Raw genomic sequence first — 20,947 nt, 5'->3', positions numbered from 1 at the left:
TAAGTAGTTATTAAATGGAAACTGAATACCCACATCGTGCTCTTTCATATTTTACTCTAATGTCTTGAAGACACATATGCAGTAAAAATTGTGTAACTGCGTGGAAGATCAGGTGGTAAAATTGCAGGATTTACAGGAACTATTCTTACGGAATTAAGTTATTACCGAGTATAGATTGAGAAATTAGTTTTAATTTCCTGTAGTTTTCCAGAACCTATTTGCATTTTTTTTTTAAGGGAGTGGTAGAAGAGGAAGTTGCCTTCCAATGGCAGTCTAGAGGAAAACTGGGGAATTTAAAAAGTGAGTAAAAAGGCTTAGAAATCGGATCTTAAAAATCTCTGAAACTCTAACCCATAAACGCCTGGAAAAATTTTCTAATGTTCGTTATACGTCTCACTTCTAATGCCCCTGTGCTTGGTAGTAACAATTGCAGTGATTTGCTCATTTCTTATTGTTGACGTGTCGATTTATTATCTTGAGAGCCAAGAAGAAATATTTGCCTTCAAAAGAAGATTTTTTTTTAGAAAATGATGTGTTTTGTCGTATGTTGTGTATTTTAATTTACCAAGGGTATTTAAATCGTAACCACTCAATATAATACTTTAATTTGAGTAAATAGAACAAAAAATTTTGATAATAAAAAAAGAGAAAAAAGATGAATAAAATGTTACTAAAATCAAACCAATCCCAATACACAGCAAAAACAATTCATTTCTCAAATGAAAAAAAAACGATCAAAGTGAAGTATAAAACCTTTTTTTTTTCAGGTATTTAAGGCACCAGATCCGATCCCAAGTTTGTGCACTTCCAACATAATGTATTTTGAGGTAAGTTTTGTCTGAGTAGCTATTGAAAGCTCTCGTCTAAGATTAGGTGGTATTATCAATTAAAATAGTGTTAAAACACTTGTCTTATGAACTTGTTCTAACTTACAAGAGTAAAGTGCATACAAGAATAGTAATGAAGATCGTGGAGATATTCCTTCGGATCATTTACTTTTGAAAAACGACAATTTCGAATACCCCATAGTTATTTGTTTTTGCATTTCGCTTTTAATTTTTTAATTTATGGTTTATTTATGTGTCATAAGTTATAATACTGTATTCTCCTGTATGAGGTACTATACTATCTCTATCTTTTTTTTTTGTCTGTATTCAAGCTTATTAATTACAGCTTTACTTGCCTTGTCTATTCTTGGGTATGTTTGGTTTTTGGCTTTTTTTCCTTGATCCCAGGTACAGGGGGTAGGGAATTTAATCAGTGGTGTAATTTCGTCAAAATTCGGGGGAGGGGGTCAAAGTTGGAGCCAATTTTCCAAATTTAAGTGAAAATGAGAGTAAAAACTAAAAAATAAGCCATAAGGTACTATTTAGTACTATAAAAGTACTTTATAGTACTATAAAGTTAAATTTGTATTAAAAAAACTGATTTGTTTCTGTTGATCCTTGAATTAAACAGGTTTATCTTAGTTGTGACAAGATTTTGGAAGAAACTAAATTTCAGCTGGAGGGGGGAAACCGAGGCATGGGGGCAGTTGCCCCCCCCTCCCCATTGCAAATTACGCCCCTGAATTTCATGCTCAGCCTGGTACAGATAGAAATAGATGGTGTCCTAGCTTAGGTCTATTTGGTATAAAGAATGAAAGTCACAATACTAATAAACTACTGAAGTTACACACAATCGCGTCAAGAAGACATAAGAAAGTTTACAACCCTTTAGTAAACAAAGGGGAGAGGGGTTAGGAAAAGAGCAAATGACATTTATATAATAAATAATGGGTGGCAATACTAATTAACTGCTATAATTATGCATGCTAAATAATCTAGTTATAACCTATACAGCATTTGGTTTTAAGATGGATTTTGTTTGTTTTAGTTTTAAGTTTCAATATAGCTCTTCATTTTTCTACGAAAAACCCTTTGTGAAAGAATTTGTTTTGGGTTTAATTGAGATATTTGTAAGTTTTTTTCAGTATTTTGGCTTTAGAACTTAAATGTTCGATTTACAATTTTAGTTTTTGGTTAAATTTGATTATTAGGTTTTGAATTAAATGCGGCTGAATTTAATTTTTCAGCATTTTAGTTTGTACTATCATTTTTAATATACAATCATCATTTACTATTGAATTTGGACTGGATGTGGAAGGGGGTTTGGCGACTATGGATTTACACAGAAAATTGTTTATGCTGACGCACCATAGAAGCGGTTACTTAATCAATGCAATTTTTGGAATCCTGCCAGATGAATACCTGATCGCTGCTGCGTACGACTGAGAATCAAGATGCCATCCCTGTAGCACACTTAGGACAGATTGATAGATTTCAATATTAAGAAAGAAGAGCGGTGGTCTTAAGTCACCTGGGCATAGTTGTTGTAGAAATCACGGGAGAAAACTGTACCTTGTCGGGCACCCTTTTAGACAGGTACAAACTTTCGCCAAGAAATGGGAGGTACATTTCATCTATTGGAAGCTTTTGGTGGATAAAGAACCGTGAATAAATATCGCTGAGTGTGCGAATGATATCTGGATTGAAGCCACTCTTGCCAGTTTAAAAGAAGCATTGCAGAGTGTATAAGGGAATCAAATGAACGTCTACCATCGTGATCAGCAAGAACTTAACTCCTGCCCTCTGATTCTGCGTCAACAAGTGCGCTTCAACAGTAACTGCTTCAACACAGCCAGTTCTTTGGTTGAATCCAAATTAATGGGGATATGTATAGCTAAATGCTTGCAGCTCGTGTCGAAAAACGAAGTTGAAAAGCTTAGAGAGAGAGGTTGCAATTATGATGGCCCAAAAAGAGTTACACTGGGGATCAGCTTTCCCCTTCCTAGGAATCAGAGTAAAGTCTCCATAATACAGGAAGTTGAAGGTACAATGGACTGCGAGAATATCACAGAATATTGAAGGCATAATGAACTGCGAGAATATAATCTATATCAAATATGTGAGGTATTAAATCAAAAGAGGGGTTGCACGTGTGTTAATTTTGAATTTTTTTTTTTTTACACAGATCAAGTTTGTTCGAGAAAAATAAAGAGCTAAATTAAACAAAAAGTGTCCCAGAAATAAAGTCAAATTAATTTCGAGCATAAAACGACATAAATTGCTATCAGGGAATAGATGAAACCCAAAACGAATAGTAATTACAACAAATAACAAAGGTAAACTCAAAACGAGCGGAAACTGCCACAAAGAGGAGTAGGACTAACGCCATCTGTGCCTTCTAAAGGCCAGAACGTAATTTGTACTTTACTGAAAACAATTTTTAATATCGAGCTATGTGTTTTATTTTCTCATCATATACAAAAAAAAAAATCACCAAGATTATTGGAAAGAACATGTGAATGTCGATTGACAGTTTAATATTTACTGATCTTCATTCCTGAAAGTCTCAACAAATTTAAATTTCTTAAAGTTGTAAAAGAGAAGATTGTTAATATGTATTTTAAATTCAATAAAGTCCACTTACGTCCTGGTCCTTAGAATTCAACGGGGTTGTTAAACCTACTGCTATTTATGATAGTTTCTGCTCATTTCAATTTTGACTTGGTTTGTTATTGTAATTTCTGTTTGTTTTAGGTTTCATGAGATCAAGTCTTTTTCATCGGTTAAGAAAAGAAAATCTTAAGTCTTTTCGGTTTTTCTCTATAGGAATCCAGATTTCGACAAACTATTTATATATTGAGACAAAATTTCGCAATAATTATGAATAATAGTTGTATCATAGTGCTTTGGATTGATGGGCACAGGGAATAACATTCAAATAAATAGCTTGAAAATGTTCTTAACCTTTGGGATTCTATAGACCTGAAGGAACTCTAGGCCCCATCATGCTACAGCCTTGAGTATTTACAAATATTAAGCAATCTTCCCCCTCCACATGCCCTGGAATTTTCTACTTAATTTCCTCAACCTTTCCTGGGATATTGCTGATACACCCGTTTCGACAATCCTGGATGTGCATAGTCTGTTTTGATTTAGTCCTACATCCAGCTTAACATACCGTGGCAGTTTTAACGTAATATTATTAACTGTTCCTGAGATATCGCAGATATGTCCTTTTGCCGAAATTGGATACACGTAGTGTCTTTTGACTAGTTCAACATCCCCAACATCATGCCATGAAGTTCCAACTTAATACCCGTAGCTTTTCCTGGGATATTACACAGACACACTTTCGACAATCTGGAAACGTATAGTTTCTATTTTGTTTTACACCCACTCAATTTTCCCTAATATTTTCAACTTAATGCCCCATTTTATTCCACATTTTGTCTCGACAATCTGGATATGTATAGTTTCTTTTGATTTAATTTTACACGTCCTCAATTTTCCGTAAAATTTTCAACTTAATACCCCATTTTATTCCACATTTTAATTCGATAATCTGGATACGTATAGTTTCTTTTGATTTAATTGTAGACGCCCTCAATTTTTCCTAAAATTTTCAACTTAATGCCCAATTTTATTCCACATTTTATTTCGAACATCTGGATACGTATAGTTTCTTTTGATTTAATTTTACACGCCCTCAATTTTTCATAAAATTTTCAACTTAATACCCTATTTTATTCCACATTTTATTTTGACAATATGGATACGTATAGTTTCTTTTGATTTAATTTTACACACTTTTGTAAAATTAAATTTTGTCTCAATATATAAATAGTTTCTCGAAATCTGGATTCCTATAGAGAAAAACCGAAAAGACTTAAGATTTTCTTTTCTTAACCGATGAAAAAGACTTGATCTCATGAAACCTTAAATCAAAATTAAAGTGTGTAAGCCTTGAGTATTTACAAATATTAAGCAATCTTTCCCCTCCACATGCCCTGGAATTTTCTACTTAATTTCATCAACCTTTCCTGGGATATTATTGATACACCCGTTTCGACAATCCTGGATGTGCATAGTCTGTTTTGATTTAGTCCTACATCCAGCTTAACATACCGTGGCGGTTTTAACGTAATATTCTTAACTGTTTCTGAGATATCGCGGATATGTCCTTTTGCCGAAATTGGATACACGTAGTGTCTTTTGACTAGTTCAACATCCCCAACATCATGCCATGAAGTTCCAACTTAATACCCGTAGCTTTTCCTGGGATATTACACAGACACACTTTCGACAATCTGGAAACGTATAGTTTCTATTTTGTTTTACATCCACTCAATTTTCCATAATATTTTCAACTTAATGCCCCATTTTATTCCACATTTTGTCTCGACAATCTGGATATATATAGTTTCTTTTGATTTAATTTTACACGTCCTCAATTTTCCGTAAAATTTTCAACTTAACACCCCATTTTATTCCACATTTTAATTCAATAATCTGGATACGTATAGTTTCTTTTGATTTAGTTTTACACGCCCTCAATTTTTCCTAAAATTTTCAACTTAATGCCCAATTTTATTCCACATTTTATTTCGAACATCTGGATACGTATAGTTTCTTTTGATTTAATTTTATACGCCCTCAATTTTTCCTAAAATTTTCAACTTAATACCCTATTTTATTCCACATTTTATTTTGACAATGGGGATACGTATAGTTTCTTTTGATTTAATTTTACACACCCTCAATTTTCCTTTAAATTTTCAACTTAATACCCCATTTTATTTTGACAATCTGGATATGTATAGTTTCTTTTGATATAATTTTACACGCCCTCAATTTCCCTACAATATTCAACTTAATACCCCATTCTATTCCACATTTTATTTCGACAATCTGGATACGTATAGTTTCTTTTAATTTAAGTTTATACACCCTCAGTTCTCCCTAAAATGTTCAACTTAAATCCCTATTTTATTCCACATTTTATTTCGACAATATGGATACGGGTATAGTTTCTTTTGATTAAATTTTAAACACCATCAATTTTCCCTAAAATTTTCAACTTAATACGTATACGTATATTCAAAATTTTCAACTTGATACGTATAGTTTCTTTTGATTTAATTTTACACGCCCTCAATTTTTCCTAAAATTTTCAACTTAATACCCTATTTAGTTCCACATTTTATTTTGACAATGTGGATACGTATAGTTTCTTTTGATTTAATTTTACACACCCTCAATTTTCCTTTAAATTTTCAACTTAATACCCCATTTTATTTCGACAATCTGGATATGTATAGTTTCTTTTGATATAATTTTACACGCCCTCAATTTCCCTACAATATTCAACTTAATACCCCATTCTATTCCACATTTTATTTCGACAATCTGGATACGTATAGTTTCTTTTAATTTAAGTTTATACACCCTCAGTTCTCCCTAAAATGTTCAACTTAAATCCCTATTTTATTCCACATTTTATTTCGACAATATGGATACGGGTATAGTTTCTTTTGATTAAATTTTAAACACCATCAATTTTCCCTAAAATTTTCAACTTAATACGTATACGTATATTCAAAATTTTCAACTTGATACGTATAGTTTCTTTTGATTTAATTTTACACGCCCTCAATTTTTCCTAAAATTTTCAACTTAATACCCTATTTAGTTCCACATTTTATTTTGACAATGTGGATACGTATAGTTTCTTTTGATTTAATTTTACACACTCTCAATTTTCCTTTAAATTTTCAACTTAATACCCCATTTTATTTCGACAATCTGGATATGTATAGTTTCTTTTGATATAATTTTACACGCCCTCAATTTCCCTACAATATTCAACTTAATACACCATTCTATTCCACATTTTATTTCGACAATCTGGATACGTATAGTTTCTTTTAATTTAATTTTATACACCCTCAATTCTCCCTAAAATGTTCAACTTAAATCCCTATTTTATTCCACATTTTATTTCGACAATCTGGATACGGGTAGTTTCTTTTGATTAAATTTTAAACACCCTCAATTTTCCCTAAAATTTTCAACTTAATACCCTATTTTATTCCACATTTTGTTTTGACAATCTGGATACGTATAATTTCTTTTGATTTAATTCTACACACCCTCAATTTTACCTAAAATTTTAAACTCAATACCCAATTTTATTCCACATTTTGTTTCGACAATCTGGATCCGTATAGTTTCTTTTGATATAATTTTACACCCTCTCAATTTTCCCTAAAATTTCCAACTTAATACCCCATTTTATTCCACATTTTGTTTCGACAATCTGGATACGTATAGCTTCTTTTGATTTAATTTTACACACCCTCAATTTTCCTTAAAATTTTCAACTTAGTACGCCATTCTATTCCACATTTTATTTTGACAATCTGGATACGTATAGTTTCTTCTGATTTAATTCTACACACCCTCAATTTTCAACTTAATACCCCATTTTATTCCACATTTTGTTTCGACAATCTGGATACGTATAGTTTCAATTTTCAATTTTCCCTAAAATTTTCGACTTCATACCCAATTTTATTCCACATTTTAATTCGACAATCTGGATGCGTATAGTTTCTTTTGATATAATTTTACATGCCCTCAGTTTTCCCTAAAATTTTCAACTATTCCACATTTTATTTCGACAATCTGGATACGTATAGTTTCTTTTTATTTAATTTTACACACCCTCAATTTTCCCTAGAATTTTAAACTTAATACCCCATTTTATTCCACATTTTGTTTCGACAATCTGGATACGTATAGTTTCTTTTGATTTAATTTTACACACCCTCAATTCTCCCTAAAATTTTCAACTTAATACCCCATTTTATTCCACTTTTTATTTCGACAATCTGGATACGTATAGTTTCTTTTGATTTAATTTTACACCCCCTCAATTTTCCCTAAAATTTTCAACTTAATACCCTATTTTATTCCACATTTTGTTTCGACAATCTGGATACGTATGGCTTCTTTTGATTTAATTTTACACGCCCTCAATTTTCCCTAAAAATTTTCAACTTAATACGCCATTCTATTCCACATTTCGTTTCGATAATCTGGATACGTATAGTTTCTTTTGATTTAATTTTACACACCCTCAATTTTCCCTAAAATTTTCAACTTAATACCCCATTTTATTCCACTTTTTATTTCGACAATCTGGATACGTATAGTTTCTTTTTATTTAATTTTACACACCCTCAATTTTCCCTAAAATTTTCAACTTAATACCCTATTTTATTCCACATTTTGTTTCGACAATCTGGATACGTATGGCTTCTTTTGATTTAATTTTACACGCCCTCAATTTTCCCTAAAAATTTTCAACTTAATACGCCATTCTATTCCACATTTCGTTTCGATAATCTGGATACGTATAGTTTCTTTTGATTTAATTTTACACACCCTCAATTTTCCCTAAAATTTTCAATTTTATACCCCATTTTATTCCACATTTTGTTTCGACAATCTGGATACGTATAGTTTCCATTGATTCAATTTTGTATGCCCTCAATGTTTGCTAAACTTTTCAACTTAATACCCCATTCTATTCCATATTTTATTTCGACAATCTGGGTATGTATAATTTCTTTTGATTTAATTTTACACACCCTCAATTTTTCCTACAAATTTCAACTTAATACCCAATTTATTCCACATTTTCTTTCGATAATCTGGATACGTATAGTTTATATTGATTTGATTTTACGCGCCCTCAATTTTCCCTAAAATTTTTGACTTAGTACCCCATTTTATTCTTGAGATATTGCATTTGTGCTATTTTGACAACCTGGATGCCCCTAAACTCTTGATTTACCTCAATGGTCGTAGTAGTAATAGTAGCAGTAGTAGTAGTAACAGAAGTAGCAGTCACAGTTGCAGCAGTAGTAGCAGTGACCGCAAGTAGTCGCTGTTGCAGTTGCAAGCAGTTACAGTCGCAGTCATAAGTAGTCGCAGTCGCAAGGAGTTACATTCACCGTATCAAGTAGTCACAGTCGCAAGTAGTTTCAGTTGCAGTCGTACTTAGCTGTATGCGCAAATATTTACTGCAGTCGCAGTCGTATGTAGTCGCGATTGCCGTTTTAAGTAGTCGCACTTGCAAGTATTTGCAGTCGCTAGTGGTTGCAGTCGAAAGTAATCACAGACGCAAGCGTTAACCAGTAGTTACAGTAGTATATAGTCGTAAAAGCAGTCATAAATAGTCGCAGTAGCGGTGGTAGTAGTTGTAGTAGTAATAGCATAAGTAGAATTTGTAGATGTAGTAGATGGTGTAGTCCTGAAAGTTACAATTTTATGCCCTCAGCCGTTCATGCGATGTTACTTAGACGCCCTTTTGACAATCTGCATGCACAAATTCTGTTTTGATTCAGTCCAAAACTCTCCTAAACTTTCCTTGAAAGCTTCGACCTAATACCCTTACGTTTTTGGTAGACCCAGGATCAAACATGACCCCCTATCCCAATAACAAATGCTGTATGTAAAATGTGGGCATATTGGTTGGGGTAAGGGCTGTAAGTTATGCTCAAAGTTGTGTAAGTTATGCTTATTCAAATCGGATGTCTATGAGGTAAGGGTAGCAAAAATGAGCGTGGGATTGGGGCTGGGTACCCTTCAATCACTTTTGACTCTTAAAAGGATAATAGAACTTTTAATTTCTAGTCGAATGGAATAGAAAAGAATACTACTTTATTACCAAGCAAGCTCTCACAACACAAAAAAAACTGCCGAACTTGTTGCTCTTCGTCAGCTACCCTACATAGTATATATATATATATATATATATATTAGAAAAACACACAGCAATGAATCCAACTGGCCTGTCAAATAAAAAAAAAAAAAAAAAACACATTAACAACACACACGAGACATCAACATGATATATTACATTTTTCATTTATTTAATATTTCAACGAACGCTGACACAAAGCTCTTTCTATAACGCTCAGTTCTTGCATTAATAGGATTTAGAACCGGGATTTTCTGTGCTTTTGATCGGGGTAAACGGGGCTTTTGATGGCAATGAAGGGCTGGGAGTATACATTGAAAGCGTGGGTTGCGACGCAGATTATTTCCGAAATTAGTACAAAGAGTAACCCGTCGGGCTGCCAAGGTAGGGAGGTGGAAATCCTTGAGGAGGAGAATATAAGGCACTTTTCCCTGACCGTATATAATTCTCAGGGCTCTCTTCTGGATAATTTCTAGCCTATCGGACTGATCCATAGTAAGACCAAAATGCCACACTGGGCAAGCATACTCAAGCTGTGGACGGATAAAAGATATATAAAGGCGAAGGTTATGTGCTTTTGGGCATGAAAATTGCCTCCGAAGCCCCCTCTGATGTTTCTACTACAACTCAATTCATAGGAAGTGCCTCTGTGAAAAAAAATAATATATAGAGCCCACTATTATATATTAATTTCCCATGTTAAAAATAAATATTCGTTAGAGACGCGATTGGCCGATAGTTTTTATTCTGGTCCTTTGATAGTTGCTTTTTAAAATTTGACCTGTTAGTCTTTAGAAGCTAATAAGTATTATTCGCCAGGAACTTATCAGAAATAGAAGCTCCTTTCTTTACGTTTTTATAATTCATATTTTATAATTTTGTTCTCCTTTAATCTATTTTGTGTTAAAAGTTGCAAATTTTTAGTGCTGTTGCTTCATGTCGTGACTCCCACCTAAACGACATGGGTGATGTACATTGCTCATAGACCCTATCGAAATATAGGGTGAAAATTCCCATAATTACTTTTCTTGAAGACAATCGTTTTATAGACCTGTTACTATTTAGGACTTGCCTTTTCACATCACTAGGAAGCATTGGTGGTGATGGATTTGCTTTAGAATTTTGTTTTCTTTCAGGGTATTTACTATAGAAAGGGTGACATAGTCTCTCTAACGGACATAGACGGTGGAATATTTTACGCTCAAATTCGAGGATTTATGCAAGACCAGTATTGTGAAAAAAGTGCAGCCATCACATGGTTGTTACCAATAGATAGTGCACCTCCACCCGAGCTTGAATTTAATCCAAACTACTATGTTTGTGGTGAGCTTTACTTACTTTCTTCAGGTTCTAATAACCAATTATAAAGCTAGTTAGAGTTATAGCAATATGTTTCTTTTACTGTAGAAAGGAAAAGTTATTAGGTTTTGTGTATTTAGGTTAGTGTTCGTGGTATTTAGCCACCAGTGTTATACTGGTAGGCCACAACGCCACTGGCGTGGTAATATATGGGTGTCACCACTTATTGGAGGGGAAAGCTCCGGCCCTACATTATAATGTAATTCCCGCGTCTGCCACACCGGTTCTGCAAATATCGGGTTTGGTACTTCCTGATTTAGTATACCCTGTCCCAGGGTATGATAACGCGATCGAGTGATCAAATGGCCTCTTTCTAAAGCCAAGTGTACCCGCCTTGGGTTACGGCTAGAAAATCTCTAACTCTCTCCTTGGAGGTAAGAAACCTCCCTGTCAATATAATAATGACGGTACCTCGTAGCTCTATTCCTACCCTGCCTGGGTTACGGAAACCAGTACACAGTTTGTATAAAATACCATACTTGTATTCTTCCAAAAAGATCACAATAATACCACATAAATATATCTTCCCGAATGGGGTCTAGATGCCGAATAAATCAAAATAATATTTTGTACACAACTGTCCATAGGGGTGGACCATCGCTTGGCCCAGCCAATCATCCCAATCCCCATTCAAAACCAATTTTGCCTCTTAGCTTTATATTTCAATGACTCCGAAACAGGAATTACAAAAATATAACTTACTTCAAAGCTTCCTTATTGCGACGCCTCTAACTTAGCAACAGGAATTTAACCTGTCTTTTGAAATTATACTGTAAGCAAATGTAATTAAGAAAACGAAAACAGGTCATTTATCTGAAAGGAAAAGAAACAGGGGTGGAACTCCAACACCTCTCCTCGTAAAATAAATGACCGCCCATGCGCTAACTTGGTCCACCCTTACAAACATAAACACATAACTTCAACTTTACAAAATCCATTTGCCTTTTCTCTTCCACCAGAGTCTATGCTACTACTTCCACCGCTTGGCTCTGGATTGGTCGTCATCAACACGTCTCTGCTATAGGACCACCATAGTCTAAATCGTATAGCATCGGCATTATGTTTTGAAACGTAAGTCCCCAAGCTTCGTAGACAATGATTGTGCGCAGCACAGTCAAAAACAAAAAAATTCTCGCTCTCACGAATTTACATTTGAGAGGAGCAGAGAATCAGTTTCTGGGGCATGTGATGATGCCAGCCATCATGAAAAATTGGCTGCACTATCCTCTTAATTTCCATCTATGGAAACAGCCCCACATTTCAATAAAAAAGTAAATTGACCCTTGGCATAATTTCAAATAATCTATGGCCGAAAATGTAAAGGCCTGTGAAAACGATAAGGGTACTGAGAATGAAGTAAAATTTTGAGCAAACCATGAATCGACTTTTTTCTGGGTTCCCTCCCCTGGGATAATCAAATGAAAAATATCTGCTGATGCTAATTGAAGATGAAATTTGAATGCATCTGTCACTGAATAAAATTTGCCAGAAATAATTGTCGATTACCATGAACAGTAAAAACCCGGATATGGGCCACTAATCACTGATGTGGCTGAAATGTGAGGGGACAGGGGGCGAGTATACCCCAAGAAATTAACGTCAGAGAGCCAAATCCTCGGTATGAGGATTAAAACTTGCCCATACGTTGTGCGTTGAAGAACAGGGCCATATTTTGTAACTTTTCGCAGGGGATCTTCCACAAGGGATTCCTCCCCCTCATAAAGGATCGACATATCTTTTGAATTGATACTACTAATCTCAAATTCCTTTCCAAGTTTTTCCAATCCCACTCGACATTCCATATCTCCCAACTTTCCCCCAACCGTTTGTAGGTCATTCATCTCTATTTTGTAACTATCTTGTTTTATTCCCCATTGGTCTTTGACCTCTTTCCCCCCCCCCTATTATTTATGTTATCAAGGCACAGCCTATCCAACATTTTTTTATTTTTCGCCACTGCAGGCTGAATCTCCAATTTTTGTCTCTTTTACACTCCTCTTTTCATCTCTACTTTTCTCAATTTTGTCATTCGCGCAAAATACTAAATCATCATTAAATCTGATTTGGACTCCAGTGTCCACCATCTTTGACTGCATAACTTCATTGTAGCTCCGTTTAATATTTCTTTTCTCTCTTTTAGTCGTCTTTATTTTTACCGCAAAAACAAATATTTCATCATTAAATGGGAAATGCATTCCGACATTTGGTTTTTCATATTGTATTAAATTTTCCCAAACTTACCGACGAAAGGCGCGTACAATAAATTTTGTCTCCTTATTCTCTGGTACAATCAGCGCTTTATTTTGGCCTGTACTTGTTAGCGTCTCATATTCATTAAAAGTGTTCTTAAGTTTTCCATTTTCTGGAAATTTTCCCGAAAAATCATTCTCGCGCGTCTTATTTTCAATATTTTGTTGTCTGTTTACTTCCGCATCCCATTTTTGTGGATTATCAATATTTCGAACACGCGTATCAAGTATTTCGTTTTTCCGACAGGGTGGCACAGCCTCCCAATTTGTTTTATGGGCCGGTACACCTTCCCCCGTAGTCAGCGAAGTTGTATATTTTTCTGGGCTTCTAACCCATACGGTTCTCTTATACGTTTGAAAATTTTTCCCTGCAATTATTTGCATTATGTATTTTCTTTCCTCTCTGTCTGCCTCCTCCTTTTTTTTCTCTGGCTATCCTATGAGCCTCTTCCTTTCGTTCTCTTTCTTGTCTATCTTTCTCTCTTTCTTTCTGCTTAAAATTTAATAATTGTTGTGTCATATCTATTTGAGTGTTTTTTCGCGAGCTCCTGCTGGATTTCAATTCAACACTACTCCTTCTACTGGGAATACTTTGATTCTGTCTGTCGTTATTACTTCGTAATTCATTTTCTGAATCTGTTCGTCGTCAATATGTATTGTCTCTTTTTTTATAGGGTCCTCTAGCCCTGTCGTCCTCTTTTCTATTCTATACTATTTTATCTTTCTCCGCCTTCATTTTTTTCTTATATTGTCGGTGCTCTCCCTCAAAGGCCTCCATATTTGCCTTTCTTTCTATTTTCCTACTTTTTCTATGGGCTTCGCTCGCCCTTTTCGGTCTTGAGTTAATCTCATCTCTGTCTGACATAATTTCAAAATTTCATTAACTTAAATTACCTCTTCAGTCTAAATGAAAATTCTTTTATTCATGTAACTGCCGGTCTCTCGCGAAAAATTGCTGTGTGTCAATTAGCCTTATATTTTTGCTGACTAATTAGTTGCGCGATATATTGATCCGTAAATTTTTCAATTATTATCTAACAAGGTATCGCCCATGATGGATCTTTACATTTATACTTATTGATTTTGTATTTTTTTTTCTCTCTTTATATATAACCACAAAAGGCTACTATCACTATGTAGGCTAACTCAACTAGTCTCTTTAAAAACGCGGAATTCTTTTACTATCAGGTTAACTGATAGCTCCTTTTCTTGCTGCCTCCAATGCTCGTTGTATTTTGGCCACCGCTGGCACCAATGTTCGTTGTATTTAGCCACCAGTGTTATACCGGTAGGCCACAACGCCAATGGCGTGGTAATATACGGGTGTCACCACTTATTGGAGGGGAAAGCTCCGGCCCCAGATTATAATGTAAGTCCCGCGTCTACCACACCGGTTCTGCAAATATCGGGTTTGGTACTTCCCGATTTAGTATACCCTGTCCCAGGGTATGATAACGTGATCCAGTGGTCAAATGGCCACTTTCTAAAGCCAAGTGTACCCGCCTTGGGTTACGGCTAGAAAATCTCTAATCCTCTCCTTGAAGGTAACAAACCTCCCTATCAATATAATAATGGCGGTACCTCGTAGCTCTATTCCTACCCTGCCTGGGTTACGGAAACTAGTACATAGTTTGTAGAAAATATCTTACTTGTATTCTTCCATAAGGGTCACAATAATCCCACAAAAATTTATCTCCCCAAACGGGGTCTAAAATCAGACTAAATCAAAATAACATTTTGTACAGAACTGTCCATATGGGTGGACCATCGCTTGGCCCAGCCAATCATCTCAGTCCCCATTCAAAACCAATTCTACCTCTTAGGCTTATCTTTCAATGACTCCAAACCAGGAAGTACAAAAATAGAACTTACTTCAAAGCTTACTTTTTTGCGACGCCTCTAACTTAGCAACGAGAATTTAACCTGTCTTTTGAAATTATACTAAAAACAAATGTAATTAAGAAAACGAAAACAGGTCATTTATCTGAAAGGAAAAGAAACAGGGGTGGAACCCCAACAGTTAGCTTTTTGGTTTTTATTCCTCCCCTCCCTTTAGGCTACGGGTATAATGATAGTTTTATAACTGTAATGCTGACTTGGAGAGTGGTGGGAGACATTTTTCCCAGGGTTTTGGTTTATATCTGAAAAGAGTTAGCTTTTCGACACAAATATTCAATATCTTGTTCTTCTAGCATATTTTTCTGTCCAATTTTTTGGGCGGGGATTTCAAATCTGTTTGTTGGCTATATGCTGTTATTGGCAGTATTATTTAGTTGGCTTCTATCTAACCACCATATTGGTTTGTGAACAGTAGAAAATGCCACCAATGTTACTGCGGCACACACTATGACCAAAATCAGAATAACCATAAAGATTGGAACTGTAGGGTACTCTTTAGTCTAAAGAAGTCTGGAGAAACTGAAACTTGGGATCAAACTGAGTTACTGCTACCTTGACCTGGTATAGCTCAATAAATCCCCTCAAGCTGTCACACTTGAACAGACTCAAAAAAGGGGCTTACGCCACGGGGAAAAGTGAACGGGATTTACACCCACCAGGAACCGCAATTATTATCAGATAAATGTTCTTTTGTTGTTTCATAATTTATCTATTCCCTATAAGCTTATTACATTTTTTTTCCGTGGAGAATTATTTACATTGGTCAAGATTTGTTAATTTGTTAAAACTTGAAAATTCGCAGGTGTCGATGACTCACTTCACTGACGGGACGGGGTCTTCTTGCACTATGATGCTGTGGGGTCAGGAGGCGGAACTGTAATTCTTTCGGCTAAATGGCGTGTCACTCTCAGTTAGTCAGAACACCGGAGGGTAAACACCCATTGTAATTACCATAGGAAGATTCAGGCTTATGTTCAGGGTTGCCACCGAGGTTACGTTTGTTACATTTTTGAAAAATCAAAAACTTGCTCGTTTTCTGAGCAATCTATTTTTCCCTGTGAAAAAATTCAACCGTTTCCAAATTTGCCACTCTTTCATGAGCACGGACATTTTTTCCTAAAGCATTGGGTAATATTCGTAGCATCTTCAATTATTGAAGTGACAAACACTTATCATTTGGACCATCATTTGCAATGTTGAGGAAGCGAACAGATTTTGCAGTCAGTGTTGCGTTCAGTCAATATTCATGCTAACATTATACAGAGAAGAAATCATAATCCCAGCTTATAACCAAAACTAGATGCTTTTTATATGGCACTATGATCAGCTGACACTTAGAAACAACTGAAAAATAGTGAGCCAAACTTCGGTTATAACCAGGGCTATAACCAAGCATAGAGGGGGGGGGGATAGTTAAGCCAGATTTCTGTTTATTTATGCTATTTCCAAATACCATAGTTGCTTTTCTGATATTGTACCCCCCCCCATCTGATAGTCCCTGATATAACCCTAATATTATGTTTCATTGTTGTGTTCTATGTCGTGATGAAATCCAGCTTTGCTGAATTTGAATATAAATATTGTTTGAAATGATTTTAACAAGTTGATAATTTTGGAAGCAACCATAATAATCTGATTAATAGAAACAATCTGCATATTATAATGTAAGAATCTCATTGTTTTGGTATATTCTTTAGTTTTTTATATTCCTTGACCTGTATTTGGGTCTAACTGGGGGTTGGTTTGCATTGTCAGAAAGTGACCATGATATTCGAAAATAGCATAAAATAAGGAATTTAATAGTAACACTTTTTTTTATTCAGATTAATCTTGTGACTTTTTTATTTAAACCTCTTCTTTTTATGTAGATAACCCATCATAGGTCTTTATAGGGTAGGCTATCGGTCCGCTTATAAACTGATACGTATGTGCAACGTGATGATTAGCGTTTGAATCAGTTGCCGACCGCTTCATTGAACGATTGGTGCTCACTGATTTTTTTAAGATTAATTTAAAAAACTTATTTCACTCGACAAGTTTTTTAAAAAAAAGGTAAAGAGCTCAATTAAGCCAAGAATGAGCAAAAATCGAGTCAAATAATCTTCTAAGCCTAAAACTACCACAAATCACTATCAATAAATAAATGAAACTCAAAACGAACAGAAATTACAATAAATAGCCGAGTCAAACTCAAAACGAGCAAAAATTAACATGAATAGGGCTGATAACCCCTGTGCATTCCCAAGACCAGAACACAATTTGCGCTTTACTGAAAAAAAAAATGACCGTGGATTGTCAGATAAATTGACATGTACAAACATTTCTTTGTTAAGATTTTGATAATTTTTCATTTAAGAAAGTAAAAAAGCTGAAAACATTTCAAACGTATTTTGTAGCCATTTTGTTGAACGTAATTGAAAGAACCGGAAATTATGTCTTTGAGGATAACAACCCCCCCCCCCATCACAGTCCTCAGGGCAATTTAAGTTGTGCCCTGGGGGCATATAAAGTACATATAGAAAGGATGATCGTATAAACTTCGGAGGGGGCTCGTTAGATATGTAATCAGAAGTTCTAGTGCCCTTTTTAAGATTCAGAGTGATCGGGGGTGGATAACCCCCACCCCTCCAAACCTCGCATTTTCCCGAAATTTTGAGATGGTCATTTGTTGTAGAAACTCTGGAAAAGGCTCATTCGATTGGAAATTGAAAGGGCTACTGCCCTTTTCATTTGTCAAAAGTGATTGGAGGGCAACAAGCCCCCCCCCCCCCGACCATCAATTCCCAAAACAAATCTAATCAAAATTGTGAGATAGCCATTTTGTTCAGTGTAGTTGAAAGGTCTGGAAATTATGTCTTTGACAATCCCCATACCTTCTCAAGACCAGAACATAATTTGCACTTTACTAAAAAATAAAATTGCTATGGATTGTCAGTTTAGTATACATATAGCCTAATGATATATATTCCTTAAAGTTTTAATAATTTTTAATTTATTAAAGTTAAAAAAGTTAAAACATTTTAAACGTACTTTGTTTATTTAAGTCATACAATAAATAACCGAGTCAAACTCAAAACGACCAAAAACTAACACGAGTAGGGCCGACAAACCCCATGCCCTCTCAAGATCAGAACATAATTTGCACTTTACTGAAAACAAATATATTTAAAATGTTTTCACTTTGTTTTACTCGTTTAAAATGTTTTTACTGGATATGTGAAGGGGGAAGTCCTTCCCTTTGCACTCCAATAACGGCACGAGTGCCTGGTGCTATTTTTAAGAGTAACAAGAGATTGAAGGACAAGCAGCCCTTTTCTCAAGCCCATTCATTTTCCAAACTCATCCAGTCATAATTATGAGACAGCCATTTTGTTCAGTATAGTCGAACGGTACAGCAACTATCTCCTTAGGGATATTAGGTATGTCAACCCCTCACAATTATGCAATTGGCCCATTATGCTTTAAAACTAAATGTTGCTTTAAAAATAAATCAAAAGGCATTGTGTAAACATAGTAAGCATATGTAAGCATATGCAAACAGGAAGTATCACTCTGGCTGTGGTTTCCAATAAGACACCTCAGCAATATATATCGACAACGACTAGGGGTATTAAGCTGAAACTTTTGGGGATAATAATATTACTGCTTCTGCTCTTACAATTTAAATAAATAAAATGAGTGTAAGTGTATCCAGGTTTTTAAAGAGCATAGATGAAATCTTTTAGGAATAAAATGAAGTTTTATTTTTCAGGTAAACTTCAGAAGCTATCAAATCTGGATTAAAAATTGTTGAAAAAGTTTCTCTAACATACAAATAGCAACCCATACTATGGATTCTTATAGAAGAAAACTGAAAAGATATACAATATTTTCTTTTCCGTAAAAAAAACTTTTTCAATAAAAAATGAACAGAAATTAATTTAAAAAAAACTTTTTCTACAAGAAAAGTTTTTCAAAGACAAGTAAAGAGCTCCATTAATCCAAGAATTAGCAAAAATAAAGTCAAATAATCTTCTAAACGTAAAACTACCACAAATCACTATCAATAAACAAATGAAACTCCGTGAAACTATCAATAAATACATGAAACAGAAATTACAATAAATAACCGAGTAAAACTCAAAACGAGTAAAAATTAACATGAATAGGGCTCATAACCCCTATGCCTTCTCAAGACCAAAACATAATTCGCACTTTACTGAAAAAAAAAATTTAAAATGTTTTTACTAGATATATGAAGGCGGAAGCCCCCCTCCAAATTTATGAAAATTATGTCAAAATTATGAGATAGCCATTTTATTCAGCATAGTAGAACGGTCCAGCAGCTATGTCCTTAGGGATATTAGGCGTTTCAGCGTGCCCCTCCCCAATTACGTAATTGGCCCATTATGCTTTAAATTAAATGATGTCGCTCTAAAAATAAATCAAAAGGCATTGTGTTAAATGGTTTCCAATAAGATACCAAGGCAATATATGTCGAGAACGACTGGGGGTATTAAGTTGAAACTTTTGGGGATACTACTATTACTACTTCTGCTCATACAATTTAGATAAACTTGCCCTCCAATTACTTTCGACTATTAAAAAGGGCACTGGCCCTTTCAATTTCCACTCAAATGAGCCTTTTTTAAAGTTTCTCCGACAACAAATGGCCATCTCAAAATTTTTATCAGATGCATTTCGGGAAAATACGAGGTGGGGGGGGGGTATCAAACATGCGATCACTCTGAGTCTTAAAAAGGGCACTACAACTTCTGATTACGAATCCACTGAGCCCCCTCATTAGGCATAACTTACATCTCTTGCTCTGAGGGCTGTGGGGGAGTTGTCATCCTCAAAGACATAATTTCCGGACCTTTTATTTACGTTGAACAAAATGGCTATCTCAAAATTTGTATTTGATGTGTTTGGGGAAATGGTTGGCGTGGGAGGGGGGTTAGTTGCCTTCCAAATACTTTCGACTATTAAAAAGGGCACCGGCCTTTCAATTTCCAATCGAATGAGCTGTTTTCGAAGTTTCTACGACAACAAATGGCCATATTAAAATTAACATTAGATGTATTTCAGGAAATTACGAGGTGAGTGTGGGGAAGGGGGGTATCCAACCTCCGATCACTATGAATCTTAAAAAGAGCACTAGAACTTCTGATTACCAATCCAATGTGCCCCATCCTAAGGCTATACGATCACCCTTCCTATATATGCCTTATATGCCCCCAGGGAATAACTTACAATCCTCGCCCTGAGGGCTGTGGGGAGTTATCATCCTCAAAAACATAATTCCGGACCTTTCAATTACGTTGAACAAAATGGCTATCTAAAAATTTGGATTCGATGGGTTTAAGGAAATGGTGGACATTGGAGGAGGGTTTGTTGCCATCCAATCACTTTCGACTATTAAAAAGGGCACTAGTCCTTTCAATTTCGAATCGAATGAGCTCTTTTTGAAGTTTTTAAGACAACAAATGGCCATTTTTGGGAAAATATGAGGTGTGGCGGGGGTATCCAACTCCGATCACTCTGAATCTTGGGCACTAGAACTTTCGATTACCAATCCAATCTCCTCCTCCGAAGTTTATACGATCACCCTTTCTAAATATACCTTATATGCCCCCAGGGCATAACTTACAACCCCTGCCCTGAGGGCTGTAGGGGGGTTCTCATCGTCAAAGACATAATTGTCGGATCTTTGAACGACGTTGAACAAAATGGCTATCTAAAAATTTTGATTTGATGTGTTTGAGGAAGTGGTGAACAAGCTCTTTCAATTTCCAATCGAATGAATTTTTTCGAAGTTTCTACGACAACAAATGGTCACCTCAAAATTTTTATTAGATGCATTTCGT

The 20,947-nt window shown here is 35.2% G+C and overlaps 1 protein-coding gene across 2 annotated transcripts in view; it reads left to right on the top strand.

The window, feature by feature from the left end:
• LOC148954065 (uncharacterized) overlaps positions 1-20,947 on the top strand; it is a 94,347-nt gene that overhangs the window by 59,628 nt on the left and 13,772 nt on the right. For both annotated transcript variants that reach the window (XM_089085782.1, XM_089085781.1), the window contains exons 3-4: positions 768-827; positions 10,731-10,917. In XM_089085782.1, the coding sequence (XP_088941908.1) occupies positions 768-827; positions 10,731-10,917 (247 nt within the window). The remainder of the gene's footprint in view (positions 1-767; positions 828-10,730; positions 10,918-20,947) is intronic.

This window comes from Artemia sp. Qi Xiang Cuo, chromosome 3, assembly GCF_049724085.1.
Source record: "Artemia sp. Qi Xiang Cuo chromosome 3, ASM4972408v1, whole genome shotgun sequence".
NCBI classification, from domain to species: Eukaryota; Metazoa; Arthropoda; class Branchiopoda; order Anostraca; family Artemiidae; genus Artemia; species Artemia sp. Qi Xiang Cuo.
The sequence above is the reverse complement of the archived record's forward strand: the minus strand, read 5'-3'. Positions and strand labels throughout refer to the sequence as shown.